A 15,901-nucleotide genomic window follows, 5' to 3' on the forward strand; every position below is an offset into this window, starting at 1 on the left:
TGGAAACGATCCGCAAAATTCAACAGGCCTTCGGGAATGAAGCACTGGGCATCACACAGATAAAAGAGTAGTACAACCACTTCAAAGATGGTCGCACATCAGTGCAAAGTGAAGCATGTTTTGGTAGGCCCTCAACATCCAGAAATGAGATCGTCATTGACCAAGTGAGGACCCTGTTGATGCAGGATACTAACAAGAGGTACTGTGTCACCTTCGTGACACTGTGTGATGCAAACGGCCGGACCTTTGGGCAGCGGTCAATCGGCAGCTCCATCACGATAACGCACCTGCCCATTCTTCACATTTGATACAGTTTCCTGGCCAAACACAACACACCTGTGCTTCGTCAGGCTCCCTACTCTGCCGACATGGCTCTGTGTGACTTCTGGCTTTTCCCCAAGCTGGAAATGCCCCTGAAAGGGACCAGATTTCAGTCCAGAGAATACATCATGCGGAATGCGACGGACCAGCTGCGCGCCATCCCAAAAGAGGCATTCCAGCACTGCTTCTGACAGTGGCAGAACCGTTGGGAGAAGTGTGTGGCAGCCCAAGGGGACTACTTTGAAGGAGATTAGTGTAAGTTTGTTGTATCTGGATACGAGTATTTTTTATGAACAAAGGTTGGATACATTTTGAACACACCTCGTATCTGTAGAAATAGCCTGCACAGACAGTAACCATCTCCGATTTTGAAAATTCCTCCTAGAAAAAAAAGTTATGACGTCAAAATATCTCCGCTAATGGAAATCGCCCAAAAATTATCTCCGAAAGTAGGCAAGCTTTTTGAATTCTGTTTGCAGGAATCGAACAGGGCATTAGCAGTGATGAATCACCGCACAATTGATACATCACTATGACGTCATATCAATTTTTATGACATCATTCCTATTTTTGACATTTTTTCTTTCACAACCCAGAGTTTTCATCGGATCTTCGTGAAACTTGCCAGGTATATGCAGAAAGTCCACGCGCAGGCAGTAACCATCTCCGATTTTGTAAATTCTTCCGAGAAAAAAGTTGACGTCATAATATCGCCGCTAATGGAAATCGTCCACACCATTATCTCCGAAACTAGGCAAGCTGTTTGAATTTTATTTGTGGGAATCAAGCCGGACATTAGCACAGATAATTTATCGCAAACCTGATACATCACAATGACGTCATATTCGTTTTTTTATGACGACATCATTAAGAGGACAAGGATCTTAGCTCATTCGAGCTTGTTTTTTTTTTAAACTCGACTTTTTTGTCTTTCATTCTTATTGTATTTATCTTTTTTTGGCTGATGCAGTTTCTTTCAATCCACAATAATTAAATATATCAAATTTGAATTTTTCATTGTGAATGAATGAATGATGAAATTTACACCCATAGTTTACTCTGGTTTTTTTCATGACAATTTGCCATAGTAATGCACATTCCACATTGACCTTTTATGACAATATGATGATGAAAACTTATCATTCTTGTTCATTGTAAGCTAGAACATCACTTGAATGCTTTGGACTATTTATTCTGGTTCCTCCTTGCATCTTGTGTTCTGTTTCTCACTTAACTCTTTCTAATGTCGATTTGTTTGATCTGCAGATAGTCAGTATGAAGAGAGAACATGTGTCACAAAGAATAACCGAAAATGTAGTTGTCGTCAAGGCTTTCACGAATATGATGGCAAGTGTGTGATTGAAGAGTCTTCCACAGGTAGGAGCTCGATGTTTCAATATGTAATCATTTGGAAGAGTTGGAAGGTTGTAAGGTAGGAGTGTCGGAGTTCGTAGCAGTCAATGGACACAAGCAATGTGTAAATTATTTCTGGGCATTGAAGTAATATAGTGAAAGAACTTTGATTGTGTAAAATGGAAAGAGTTTGATGAAAGAGGAATGAAAAGCCGGCAGTATGAAATTCTCTTTTAATTGTTTTTTTTTTCCTCTCCTTTTTTCCTCGTTATCCAAAATTCTCATTTCTTTCCTTCATTCATAATCGTCCACTTCATCCCAAAAGAAGAAACGGATTTCTACTTTGAGTTCTCAACGATCCTGACATGTTTTGAATTCACAAACATTTTCATGATGGCGATCTTCATTATCGTCCTGGGTAAGTTTCCACCCTGAGTATCTGCATGTTGTGTGTGTTCACCATCAGAACAGGGAAGAATGAGGGAAATTAGAAAATTTGAAATAATAATGGATTCTCACGATCAATAAATGGATTAATGGAGCAGGTCTACAATGTTAAAAATTTAATTTGGATGCTTACAACTTATTTGGAGAAGAAAAAGGTGAAGTTTGAATGATGCGTCATTTCCATACGATGCAGAATGGCCACAGGCACCACTACCAGAGAAAACGTGGTCGACCAACAAGATTCAGACCCAAAGCCTTGCCAGGTGACAAAGGTTTCCTGGTTGGTGATGCCACCGCCATTCTACCTAGTGTGAACACAACTTCCTTCGAGAGAATTGTTGTAACTACATGTTGAACACATGCAGCACTCATAAAATGCTTCACTTGAATTAGATAAGAGAAAAGATAAACGTATCCAATGCTCCTGAAAGATTCATTATGATGACTCAGGTGGAAGAGAGAATTATTGGCCCATTTGAAATTTTCATCTGAACACTTTGCTGTCAATCTGGAATCCCACGTGTAAATCCCAAGTATTGCGATGAATTGGCCTCATCAATGAATCACTTTATAATTCATGAAGAGCAATGCTGTCTCAATGCTCTTATTTATGTGATACGAGCAAATACAACATTGCTTCGCTGACGGGGATGTTAAGAGTGGGGGGAGAAAGAGGGAGGAAGAGAGATGGGGGAGGGGAGGGGGAGAGAGGAAGGAGTAGAGAGAGGATGTAGGGCAGGCAGGGGAGAGGAGGGATGCAAAGCTTGGAGGGGGTGAGGAAGGAGCGTGGAATGGGGGGGGGGGGAGGGGAGGGGCGAGAGCGACACTTCACCAAACATTTCCATACACTGCAGGAGAGATGGGTGTGAGGAATAGAGAGAGAGAGAGAGAGAGAGAGAGAGAGAGAGAGAGAGAGAGAGAGAGAGAGAGAGAGAGAGAGAGAGAGAGAGAGAGAGAGAGAGAGAGAGAGAGAGAGAGAGAGAGAGAGAGAGAGAGAGAGAGAGAGAGAGAGAGAGAGAGAGAGAGAGAGAGAGAGAGAGAGAGAGAGAGGGGGGGGGAGAGAGAGAGAGATAGAGAGAGAGGGGGGAGGAGGGTAGGGTTCGCAAAGAGAATGATATTGTTGTGGGCCGGGGGTCGGAGGCGAGAACGACCACTAGGTGGGGAAAACTTGTGTCGTCTCCCACCAAACTCCCCGGAATTGGAGGCCGTCGCTCGGATAACTCCGCGAGCCGGCAGGTTGTTTAACCGACCGTAGTCACCAATATTTCAACCGCGTGGCATAGGGCTATTTTATCTCTATCCAATGTGCCTAAGTAACCATGTGGTCTCGGCTACCGGGGATCCATGCCCTCGGAACGCCTGGCCGAACCGGATTCACTCTACCGGCAGTGTTAAAATTACACCTACCGTCAACCGCTCTGTCACCCACCTTTCCGGCTCGGATGCATTCGAGTGGGCCTGCCAAGGACGTCCCGACTACAATTGTCCGAATACTGGGGTTAAAACCCCGCCTAAACTCAAATCCGAACCATACTGGACAAATTCAAGAAAGGACAGAAACGGACTGGCAACATTTCTGTGATGATTTATTCACAGTAAATGAAGACACAAAGCAAGTCAACACGAATATGCAAGCAAGGAATATTTAGAATGATCCAAAAACACTCATTCCGTTCTACTTAAAGATGGGCCCACATGCAGACGCAAACACAAATGAAAAGAAACCCAGAGTTCTTTATTGGACCCTCGCAGCTGAGGAGAGAGACAAGCTTGGGGTCAGAGTTTGGATGGGTACCTGGCCGTAGGAGAAAGGGGGTACTCCGTGCTGCGGCACCTGACAATGGTCGCTGGTGTGGTCGCCAGTCGTACGTGCGGGACTGGAGGTTCATTGCGGAGCTTGGGTGGTGAATGGCCAGGGTCCACAGAGTGGGGTCGGGGTTGCTCTTTCCTTCCTTGTAGAGGGCCAACAGAGACACGTTCGCCGCCTCGACAACCGTCTGCTCAACCCTCGTAACAACCACTGTGACCCCTTTGTGACAGCAAAAACCCCTTTCGTGACAGCAAAAACCCACTAACACTCAGAGTGCTCGGGAATTTATGGACCTCCTTCAGTGGGGAGGGGCCTTGGTGAACACACCTCACTATCCACGTTTGATTGGACAGGGTCCCACAGCATACCTTTCCGGGGCAGGGTTTCGGCCTTGTTTGGAGAAAGCCAACCCTCCCCTCCGCACGTGTTCGAGAAAGGTCGTGGTGGTGAAACTTCCTCGAACATCCTCGGGAATCCACCTCAGGCAAGGGTGTGCTGTGGCCCACAAACCGAGGGCTGCAAGCACGATGGTACCGTGGATCGTAATGGGCTGAGGGGTCATGCAGATGGGATGGTTGTTAGATAGCTTGTTAGATGTAATAACCTAACTAAAAGAAATCGCAATGCACGCCTTTGATTCTCCCACTAAGCAAAAGGAAGGGATCTGACAACAGACATACTTAACGACATACTGACTTTTGTGACATCTGTATGTTGAATGCAAATGGTTTCCAGATCCGTAACAATATGTTATGCCGAATGACCGAACACGGATAGGCACACACACGAAGGTGGATGCCTTCGAGACCTGGGGCAGAAGCATTCAAAACCTACGATATCTACCTGGCAAATGACTGCCTGCATGCAGGCATGCTTGTATATGCGGTAACGTTTACACCCCTCCAGTCGGCTCACTCCAAATCAGATTTGTACATGCTGCAGTCCCCTCAATAGAGGGGCAGTGGAAGGGAGGCAGGGGAGGCAGGGGGATGGGGGAGGGGTGAGAGAGACAGAGACAGAGAGTCTGTCTCTGTCGGGTGAGGGGGGAGAGAGCGAGAGGGTGGGGTCGGAAATCAGGAGAGGGGTGGGAGAGAGGGGGGTGAGATAGGGGTCAGAGAGGGGAAGGGGAAAGGGATTCCGTCAGATGAAATTCCCAGTTTAACATCCATCCGAGAGATGGCACACACATTGTTGAATCACCCTGCCTGTGAAACACTAGTTTGAGAGTTTGTAGCTGGTTCTGGATTCGAACCCAGGCCAGACAGCTAAGGGTGAGCATGCATACCTCTCAGTTTTCCTGCCGTGATGTGGCGATTCATTACTTCATCTCAACTGAAAGCATTTTTACCCTCGCTGAAGGAGAGAGTATTGCATTTACGTCCGTTTGTTACTTACGAAATCTAAGGATTTCGTAAGTATATTGATGACTTCCATCCTGTGTTTGTGTGTTTGTGTGTTTGTGTGTTTGTGTGTTTGTGTGTTTGTGTGTAGGCATGATAACTCGAGAAAGGAAGAAGCTACCAATGTCACTTTACACCACGTGATTCAGGAGGGTGATGGCTAGTGCTGATTCGATTTTGGTCAAAATCGGTCAAAGGTCAAGGTCACAGTGAGGTCAAACATCCAAAACATGATAACTCGAGAATGAAAGAAGGGACCAATGTCAAATTACTCCACGTGATGCAGGAGGGTGATGGCTAGCACTGCTTTGATTTTGGTCAAAATCGGTCAAAGGTCAAGGTCACAGTGAGGTCAAATATCCAAAACATTCGATTTTTGATGGTTTGGTGCAGAATCATCATATAAACTTCTGGTTTGCGTCACTACCTTGTCCAGAGACAGCTTTTATTAGACAAGATCAGAGGTCAAGTTGACGATTTTGTAAGTACCACTCTATGACTGCTTGTTTGTCTGTTTATATGTTTTTGTGTTTGTTTGTCTGCACAGAACTTTCGTGTTTTTCTCGGCAACCGCTTCTTGGATTGAGCCAAAATTTTCACCATTGGTGTGACGACTCATGCAGAATGTTTTCCTCATTTCCGAATAAGTGTCGAAATCTGTTGTGAAATCTGATAATTTACAGAAATAATGAGTCTTATAAGTAAGCCGATATACCTATTTACTTTAAGCAAGCAAGGCGATGTTCCATCTCTCTCCAAAGATACACAAGAAAATGTGAAATTTCCAAAGCAATAAACTTATCTTTTTCTCTTGTTGGAATAATTATATTGAGTGAACAAAACATTTAGGAACGTGCCAAAATGGACCAGCTTCATCGAGCTCTATGATTTAATGTATTCACTGCTTGACCTCATGTCCTGTCCTCCAGAGGGTCGGTCTGCGTATCCATGGCATCTGCCAGATCTTTCTGTATTTTCAGAGGTTTTGCAAGGTGATCTACAGGAAATCAAACCAAATCTGGTAAAAAACGGGTGATTTAATAAAAAGTTATAATGTTTGCATGGACCCTGAACTGATGCATGATGTGACGTGTGTACAGACGAGCTGGCAAGATGGTGGATTACCTGCAATGTTTATTTCACGGGCGATTGAATTTCGTGATGTCTCCAGGGTTGTTCTGCATTAAGCTGCAACTTTTTTGTGGATAAAGTCATTATTTGCACAAATTCATTTAATTTCAACAACGGCTCTGTGTGCGGTGAAGCCCGGCTTTAAAGTTGAAGGGATCTGATATGATTATTCAGTGAAAGCCTGGCCAACCATTCCTTATCAACCATTTAATTGGAGTGCTTGCATGAGTGCTTAAGCCACTTGCTGAACACCTTACAGTTGAGAGCGAGACCGTGATATGACCTTCTGAGCGAATACTTCACTCACTGCAGAAGCATTTGCCTGCCACATCATTCAGAGCAAGTGGTTCATGCTCCAACACACTGAGCGAGTTGTTCGTGCTCCGTCACCCTGAACAAGTGGTTCATACTCCATCGCCATGAGTGAGTGGTTCATGCTCTGTCACCCTGAGTGTGTGGTTCATGCTCCATCACCCTGAGCGAGTGGTTTGTGCTTCATCACCCTGAGTGAGTGGTTCATGGTCCGTCATTGTGAGTGAGTTGTGAAATAACACTCGATTTCTGAGCGGTTTGCCGTATTAACGTGTTTTCTAAATTACCAAGCCAAATTTTTTTCCACCCGTCACATGCAGCTGTTTGTAAAGAATAATGTTTGTGAACATATACCTGAAACGTTTATATAAATGTAACGTTTTTTGGTGAAAGCTCCGTGAGGTTTCTGGATTGTTTCTGATATCAGTCGTGTGTGTGCGTGTGTGTTGTTTATGAAGTATATATATATATATATATATATATATATATATATATATATATATATATATATATATATATATATATATATATATATATATATATATCTCTCTCTCTCTCTCTCTCTCTCTCTCTCTCTCTCTCTCTCTCTCTCTCTCTCTCTCTCTCTCTCTCTCTCTCTCTCTCTCTCTCTGTGTGTCCCATCCTTGCTCTATCCCCTCACATTGCAGTGTAGCACACTCCTCCGACACCCCTCTCATTCACTCCTCCCCCCTCTCTCTCTCTCTCTGACTGTGACATCTGGATGGTGGTTATGTTTGGACGGTGTTTGTCTATGGACGGTGTTTGTCTATGGACGTTTCTGAGCAGGGTTTGTCTCCGGACGTGTCCGTGCGGTGTTTATGTCTTGACGGGAGTTTGTCTCTGGACGTATCCAAGCGGTGTTTGTCTCTGGTCAGCTTGGCCCTAGACGCGTTCGGGTGGTGTTTGTCTCTGGACGCTTTTGGGTGGTAATTAACACTCCGCCACACTACTGCCTTCCATTCCTCTCACCTCACACTGTCTTCCCTTCCCCCACTCCCCCTTGATCCCCCACCCTTCCTCGCTCACCCTCCCTCCTCTCTTCCCTCTCTCTCCTCTCTGCCCTCTCCCTGCTCTCTCTTCTCTCCCCACTCTCCCCCCCCTCTTTCCCCCCCCCCCCCCCCCCTTATTTCCCTCGGTGAAGTGACTGATGGTGTTTGCTCGTGTATATCTATGTATGTATATATGTGTATGTGTATATATATATATATATATATATATATATATATATATATATATATATATATATATATATATATATATATATATATACACTGTATATACATTTTGGTGGTCCATGATCAATATGAAAAATATGAAGTTGTCTGAATGTTCCCTCTACATGGCTTGTTTTTGTTCACTATGATACACTTATTTGCCTGTGAATTGTTGTGGTCCTACGATAACGTTTAGTGGTCGCTCAAAGATGAGGATTTTTGGCTGATGAGTGAAATTTGTGTAATTTTGAGATGGATTGTTGGTACTCCTGCTTCCCCCCCCCCCCGCCATACCAACGGCGTGGTGGTGTTTCCGTTACAGTGATGGAAGGGGGTGGCAGCATGAGCGGGAATGGTGAGGGCGGTTGGTTTTAGACTCGCGTGTCCAGAGCAGCCGCACTCTTCAATAATATATTGTGCTGATCATGTGATATTTGTGGTCCATCATTTCTTTCAATTTCTTTGGCTAAGGTTGAGTGATGGCGTTGAAGCCAGGACTCCGTTCTTCTTATGAAAGCTGGCTACTGGGAGCATCGATATCACAGCTTTCTGCCGGAAGATTGCCACGTGGACTGGATGTTCTACGCCTCTTACAATTCCACCATGTTACCGAGAAAAAGACTTTTGCTGAGAGCTATAGAATCACGTGTTGTGAAGTGATTGAGGTGTGGAATAGAGCGAGATTGCCAACGCAACGTCCGGATGCATGCGTACGTAAGCTGAAAAAGCTCCAGGAGAGATATCTAAAACTAAAGAAAAATGGCAAAATGGACAACGACACTGGTGAAATGAACAATGATCTATTTCTCTCAGACCTGGAGGAGTTATTCGACGTAGCGTCAGCCAATGCATTGTTGGAAATAGTGATCATTGCCGACCGTGACTTCCTGGAGCGTCAGCGAGAGAGTGTGTTCTCGAGTAGCATGGCTGGAGCTGATTTAGTCACCCACTCGAGAGAGGAAAATAAACGAAAAAGAGAGGAAAATGAAGACTTACCTCGGCAACGTTACGCTGAAAGTAACTGAAAGCGAAGCACTATCGTCTACGTCAAGTGAATCTGAATCTGAAACTCTGGCGGATGAATATATAGCTCCCTCAACGTCATCAGAGACCCCTGGCTGCAGTAAAACAGAAGCTCATTCGGCTACTTCATCCAATCCAAAACCAAAGAACATTTTCCGATCTCTGGATGTTGTAGCAGCGCTGGATCGCGTGAACTTGCCAGATCGCGGGGCTGTGTTCATGGCCGGAGCTGGCGCCAAGGCCCTCGGTCATGATATCGGCGACATCACCCTATCACGGAGCTCTGCACGACGTTCTCGCATGGAGGGACGGAGAGAAGCAGCTGCCGCCGAGGAAGACGACTTCTCCCTGAAAGGACCTCTTCTTCTCCACTGGGATAGTAAACTCTTACCAGATATTTACGGCTCAAAGAAAAATGTCGACCGTATCACGGTGCTGGTTACTGATAACGGAGAAGAGAAGCTATTGGGTATCCCAAAAGCAACCAGCGGAACAGGCAAACAGCAAGCAACTGCTTGCATTGAAAAAATGGGGAGTCAAAGATCAGGGTCATGGCAATGTCTTTGATACTATGAGCAGCAATATCGGCCTACATCGAGGCGCTTGTGGTGTAGTGGGCCTGCGGGGGCAGGGCATGATGTGGGGAGCGTGGTGGAGGAGTGGTTTTAGAGTGGTCACTTGCTTGCACGGGATATAGGAGTGCACGCCACCTGAGGCATTGTCGTAGTTGCTGTAGCCGTTGTGGCCTGCGGAGCCTGGAGGTCGTGTGGCTTGTGGAGTGCATCGTGTACGCAATAAAGTGGAGTTACGGGCAACGTACGCTCACGCTCTCTCTCGTGCAATAAAGCAGGGTTGTACTGTTCTCCCGCTCTGTCTGCCTTGGAGCACCTCTGTCACGACACCACATTTGGCGACGAGTCTGTTCGGATCGGCGTGTGCAGTGTGGTTGGGTTCGGATCGGCAGCAAGTCACTCAGCGCACCCCGCGCGGTTCGAGGTCTACACCGGGCGGGGTCCGGAGGAGCGTATCGCAAGGAGCGCATCGCGAGTTTCGCGCGCCGCACACACAGGCTTCGGGGCCAGGCATCTTGCCGTCACGACCGGCTCCAGCATGGCAGAAGGTCGGGGCACGGCGCACGGACGCGTGCCCGTCTTCATCGGAGGTGACTTCGAATTGTTTTCTGAACAGTTGGGCTGCTATTTCCACGTCACGTTGAGTGGACGACGGCCGCGTTCGGATTTCGTTTTATTAATGCTTGGCGAACCTCGGGAATGGTTTCTGCGAGGTCACGGCTAAAGAACGAGGACGTGCAGTTCAGCTCAGATGCGGCGTCGGACGTCGCGTTAGCTCTGAGGAGTGTCCGGGGTCTCGATGGTCGGTGCGCAGCAGATGTTCCGGAGGTCAGCGCGATGTTCCAGGCATGCACGGCCACGCGCACAGTCTTCGGCGCTGGTCGGGGCCGAGCGTTGCAATGCAGTCAGTCGGACGGCGGTCTGAGCACTCGGGGACGTCTACGGTGTGTGTGCCGAGAGTCATTGCCCATCATAACGGTCATGGATGGCGGTGTGCGAAGCGATCCTTACGTCCCGGGTCGAGACCTACTGCCGGTACGGTGTTCGGTGCATGGCGTACACTTGCACCCGGGTCGAGTCTTGCAGCCTGGGTACAGAGATCCCAGCGACCCGGAGCGGGAGATACTGCCGATGTTGAACCTGTCTTCAATTGGTCCGGAGGTGACAAGATCAATGAGAGTGGAGGTTGAGATGATCGGGGCACTGATGCTGCCCATGTTGAACCTGGTTTCAATTAGTCCGAGGGTGACAGGACCAATTCCAGTGGAGGTCGAGATGATCGGGGCACTGATCGGGTGTCGAGTTGAGTCCGCTCGTGCTACCCTCGCAGTGCACACGTATGCCGGTGAAGCGCTGCCTGTGGTTGGCAGGCCACACGTCTTGGTTGCCCATCGGGGTCAGCGGGTTGCGCTCCCGTGGTTCGTGGTGCGAGGGGAGGGGCTCGCAGTTCCTGTTTCGGAGTTCGTACCTCCAGGTGCACCTGTGCCTCTTTCGGGGCACGTCTCTCCGTGTGGGCCCGGGCCTCCCTCGAGACGCGAGGGTGAGGTTCCGGCGACGGGGGCCGCGACGGTGCAACGTGAGCGGTCGTTCATTGCTTCCTGCGACGATGACGTAGAGTTCTGGAGCAACGGGAGTCATGCCAGCTGCGAGGAGCTCTCGCGCTTCGGCTGCGCTCATGATACAATGCGCGCCCGTGTCGTTCAAGCGATTTCAGCGGGGAAGTGCAGTGAGCCAGTCGCGTTCAAGAAGTTCGCGGATCGCGACTGTCGACGACAAGCAGGTCATCGCTACGTCGCGGCGACAACCAAGAGACGGACACGTGATCTGGTTCATGGGTTGCTGTTCGTTGCGTATTTGATTTTCATTGCTCAAGTGATGCAGTTTAACGTTGTTGAGATAAATGCCGACAGTTCGTGGGGGAGAATATGTTTGGCTGGGATCAGTCGATGGGATGTTCGATGTGACCGATGTGATATGAAGGCTTTGGGGGCGATCGTGGCAAATAAAGAGGTTTTACTGGCTTCCCGCTGTGAGGGCAGCCCACGGTTCGTTACCCTGTCATATGTGGGGGTTATATTGGGAGAACGTGCTGTAAGAAAAGGGAAGTTTGCAACTGCGCAGACGATGTTCTTGTTACTTTATGGCATGAGTGAATTTGATGTGTGGTTTTGTATGGGATTGCTAGGATTGCTGCCGTCTAATTGCCGTGTGGGTCTCAGAGATCGACTCCGAGCCGGGGCTGGTTCGCTGTTTAGCGTTACCCCCACCCCTGGTTTCGGCAAGGTCAGACGTGCCGGGCGCCTGGGGCGCAACTCTCTGTTCTCGTCCAATGCCATTTGGACGTACGTTGGAATCTCGGCTGATTGTAATGCGTGGGTTTGTTATGGGACTGATGGTGCGCCAGCCGACGGTGCTATTCAGCGTCATCGCCCAAGGCCGGACGGGCATGGCGCCGGGCGGCACCAACCCCTGTTCTCGACAAGGTTGGCTACGCTGGTGCCACGGGGCTTCCAGACAGCGGGCTTCTGGGCTCGGAATGTTTATCTGATTTGGGTCTGTTTGGGGGAGATGTGCCGCCATGTCGGCCGGGGGCGTTTGATGGTGCCGGGGGAGGTTTGCTCGGGAGGTCGCCGCGACCGCGCCGGAGGGCGCGTGGGCATGAGCCGCCTGGGGGTGCTTCTGCTGCGTAGTGATGCTGTGCTTCTCGCCTTGCTTCTTGATATCTGTAACGCGGTCAGGGTTTTTGTGGGTTTGTCGGGCAACTCACTCTTCAGAACCTGACCATTGCTGTTCGACTCGCTTACAGCGACACGTTATATGGTGTGATGTACCTATGCTTTTTGGTTATTATCGTTTTTGTACCTCTCTGTTTTTCTATCATGGTATTCTGTGCTGGTTATGCTTATTATGTTGACGGTCATTTTATAATCATAGTTTTGGGAGGGAGGAGTGTGGTGTAGTGGGCCTGCGGGGGCAGAGCATGATGTGGGGAGCGTGGTGGAGGAGTGGTTTTAGAGTGGTCACGTGCTTGCACGGGATATAGGAGTGCACGCCGCCTGAGGCGTTGTCGTAGTTGCTGTAGCCGTTGTGGCCTGCAGAGCCTGGAGGTCGTGTGGCTTGTGGAGTGCATCGAGTACGCAATAAAGTGGAGTTACGGGCAACGTACGCTCACACTCTCGCTCGTGCCAAAAGCTGGGTTGTACTGTTCCCCCGTTCGTGTCTGCCTTGGAGCACCTCTGTCCCGACACCACAGCGCTTGCATCAGACTAGAGAACTACATGGAGAGAGAAATCGTGTGGGTTGCATGTAGACACCACATGCATGAAATAGTTCTGTCGCACGCCTATGCCTGCACATTCGGTGGAACTTCTGGCCCTGACGATCTTCTGTTCAAACGCTTCCAGAAGAAATGGGCAGATTTGGATCATAAGCAGTATGACGTGTGTACGGTTTTTGATGATCCAGTACTCGCTGAGCTGCGAGTGGAGATGTTGGATTATTTACCGATAGCAATCACCCAACAACAACTGAGGGACGATTACGTGGAATTGCTGAAGATATCTCTCCTATTCCTAGGTGGCGATGCGGATGCCGGATCCTTCAGATTCCGGGCTCCAGGAGCGATGCATCATGCTCGATGGATGGCTAAAGGAATATACGCTATAAAAATTTACTTGTTCCGCCATCAATTCAAACAGACAAAAAAGGAAAGCAAGAATATTCTGGACTTTGCCTTGTTTGTGAGCCTGGCGTATGTAAAATATTGGAACGAGGCACCCATTGGGGTCCGGGCTCCTTATAGTGGAGTGCCCGGCACTGCTGAATTATCTTTTACATTTCAAATTGATGCAAAAGTTTATTTTTTTGGTACCAAATTGAAGCTTGGGATCTGAATAACAATTTTAGTCCGAGTGGATAACGATCAAACCACACTGGGGCACTTTGGGGGGCACTTGGGGCATAGAGGGGTGTATCAACCCAGCGTCAGAAGAATCTGAATTCTTCAAATTGCTATAACTTTCAAAATAATGCTCCGAGCTTAACATGTTTGGTATTAAAAGATTCGTATTGAGGAGCAGCAACACCACGTGTAAGTATTTTTCTTCTTGTGTCCACCATGGTGATGGTATGTGCGTAAATCTATTAGTGAGGTTACCGGTAAGTACCAAAATATATGTTAATTCCAAAGAGATTAGTAGATAGCCTATTAGGGTTATTTCCCAATACCCAAGATTGAAAACTCAAAGCAATAAATGCAATATTAAGCAACATATATCCCATTGTGCCTAATGCAACCTTGAGAATGACCCTTCCTGAATTGCCAATACCCAGCAATGCAAACCAAATCCAAAAGAAATTCATGCAATATTTAGACAGAAAATATAATTGACCATTCAAGGTCAATCTAAGTTTACCAATTCCGAAATTATCAATAGATAGACCATGCATGATCTCCATAAGATCTAATGTGATATTAAGCTAGAATAACACATTAAAGGACGACAGACAGTTGACAGATGACGGATGCCATGTGATGGCAATAGGTTATTGACCCTGACGGCCCGTAACCTAATAACATGAATTTTTTTCAATGAAACTGGTGTCATATTCTTTTATTTATCAGAAAAAAACTAACAAAAGTATTTGCTGGCATGGGAATAAGTCCAACTCTGTTCTTTACCATATCTGCACTTGCACAAGAGTGTGCATTTCAAGTTAGCTTTCTTACGCTTGCATGATGATCAGGTTTTTGTGCAAGTGCATTTTACGTCGATGTCGAAGACATCCTTAGCAAGGGGTAGAGTCGTCCAAATGAGAACCAGTTTGCTGTCTTTCTCCTCCCATCCATATTTTCTGGGATCATGGACAGATGCCAGCAGCTCGTGAGATGTAGTCCAGATGCTTGCTTGAAAGACGCTTCTATTCAGGTGCTGGTCCAGAGCATCACTAGTAGGAGGTATTCTCTCTACATCTCTCGTCCTGTGACAGAATACCCTCATACGAAATAGGTCAACGCTGATGTCATCGGTCAAAGATTCATTGGAGTACAGCCTACACACGAACTGCATCACCACTTATTTCAACCTTGGAAAAGTAAGGAACGGGGTGTTGGTAACAGTTGCAAATTCTTCCATGATGGTACCTTATCCTTCGTCTTGAAACAGTATCGCTTACCCTTGAACTTGAATGACGATGTACTATCTGATCTAGTGAATGCATGGAAGAGTCCCATTGCTTTGCATGTTGTATCTCCCAAGTTTGCAGCGATGGTATTGAGGGGTATCATTTTGGTTGTCTTTCCTGCTTTGAATGAAATCCAGATTTCTGCGGCTGGGTTCACAGGCATAATGTGGTGAAAATTGGTCAAAAGTATGACAACAACGTCTGTGTCACCTGTATGAACCATTCCTACAGACGAATATTGGATGGCATGAAGAAGATGTACCAGGACACGAGTGTCTGCCTCTTCGTGATTACATTGCCCCATAGGAGGACCATTCCCTGCAGTGAGAACTTGATCACCTGAAGTAATATAGATCCATTTGCCATGTTGAAATTGTACTTGCATGAGTTTCCTTGACAGGAATGAGAATAGTTCCTTCTTGTTTTCAGCATTTGCTAAAAATTTTTGCCAGTTTCCCACGTAAGACATCCCCCATAGTGGCCCACAGGGCCATTTCGATATGAAGCCCTCCAAGCAACATTACAAACTTATCTTCTCCAAAGATTTCAGGGAAGGTCCATTGCATTTTCTTTGCAATATCATAAAGTGGTTGGTCCACTACCAAGACTGGAATTTGTTGTGGGTTGAGGTATTCTGTAGTTTCTTTCACAAGATCTGCCATCTGCTTGGAAATCTGCTAACATCACTGCCCTGCATAAAAAGGTGCAAAAACAGATCCCTGTAACTACAGACCAATCAGCCTTCTCCCAATCATCAGCAAGGTGATGGAATCCATCATCGCTTCACACATGAAATCCTTCCTCTTCTCCAATGGCTTGATTTCCAATCATCAATTTGGTTTCAGACCAGGTCACTCTACCCTGGATATGCTGCATCTGCTCTCCCATCAATGGATGGAGGTCCTCAATGCCAGACAGGAAATCCGAGCCGTATCCCTGGACATATCACGTGCTTTTGACACAGTCTGGCACCCTGCCCTACTCAACAAACTCTCTTCCCATGGTATTCAAGGCCATCTCCACTCATGGCTCGCAGACTTCCTCTCCTGTCGCAGTCAACGTGTGGCCCTAAATGGAGTTCTTTCATCCCCTCTTCCTGTGCAGGCTGGAGTT

At 47.2% G+C, this 15,901-nt stretch overlaps 1 protein-coding gene and 1 pseudogene across 6 annotated transcripts in view; one reads left to right on the forward strand and one right to left on the reverse strand.

The window, feature by feature from the left end:
- LOC147033499 (uncharacterized) overlaps positions 1–15,901 on the forward strand; it is a 60,465-nt gene that overhangs the window by 28,480 nt on the left and 16,084 nt on the right. For 4 of the 6 annotated variants that reach the window (XM_085856089.1, XM_085856063.1, XM_085856045.1 and 1 more), the window contains exons 6-8: positions 1,588–1,698; positions 2,000–2,092; positions 2,315–2,384. In XM_085856089.1, coding sequence (XP_085712215.1) covers positions 1,588–1,698; positions 2,000–2,092; positions 2,315–2,384 — 274 coding nt within the window. The remainder of the gene's footprint in view (positions 1–1,587; positions 1,699–1,999; positions 2,093–2,314; positions 2,385–15,901) is intronic. The other 2 variants (XM_085856073.1, XM_085856080.1) reach the window with 1 other exon arrangement.
- LOC147033500 (uncharacterized) lies at positions 14,236–14,919 on the reverse strand (annotated as a pseudogene).

The sequence above is a fragment of the Eptatretus burgeri genome, chromosome 2, assembly GCF_056783735.1.
Source record: "Eptatretus burgeri isolate ZD-2024b chromosome 2, Ebu_testis_v1, whole genome shotgun sequence".
In the NCBI taxonomy this organism is placed as follows: Eukaryota; Metazoa; Chordata; class Myxini; order Myxiniformes; family Myxinidae; genus Eptatretus; species Eptatretus burgeri.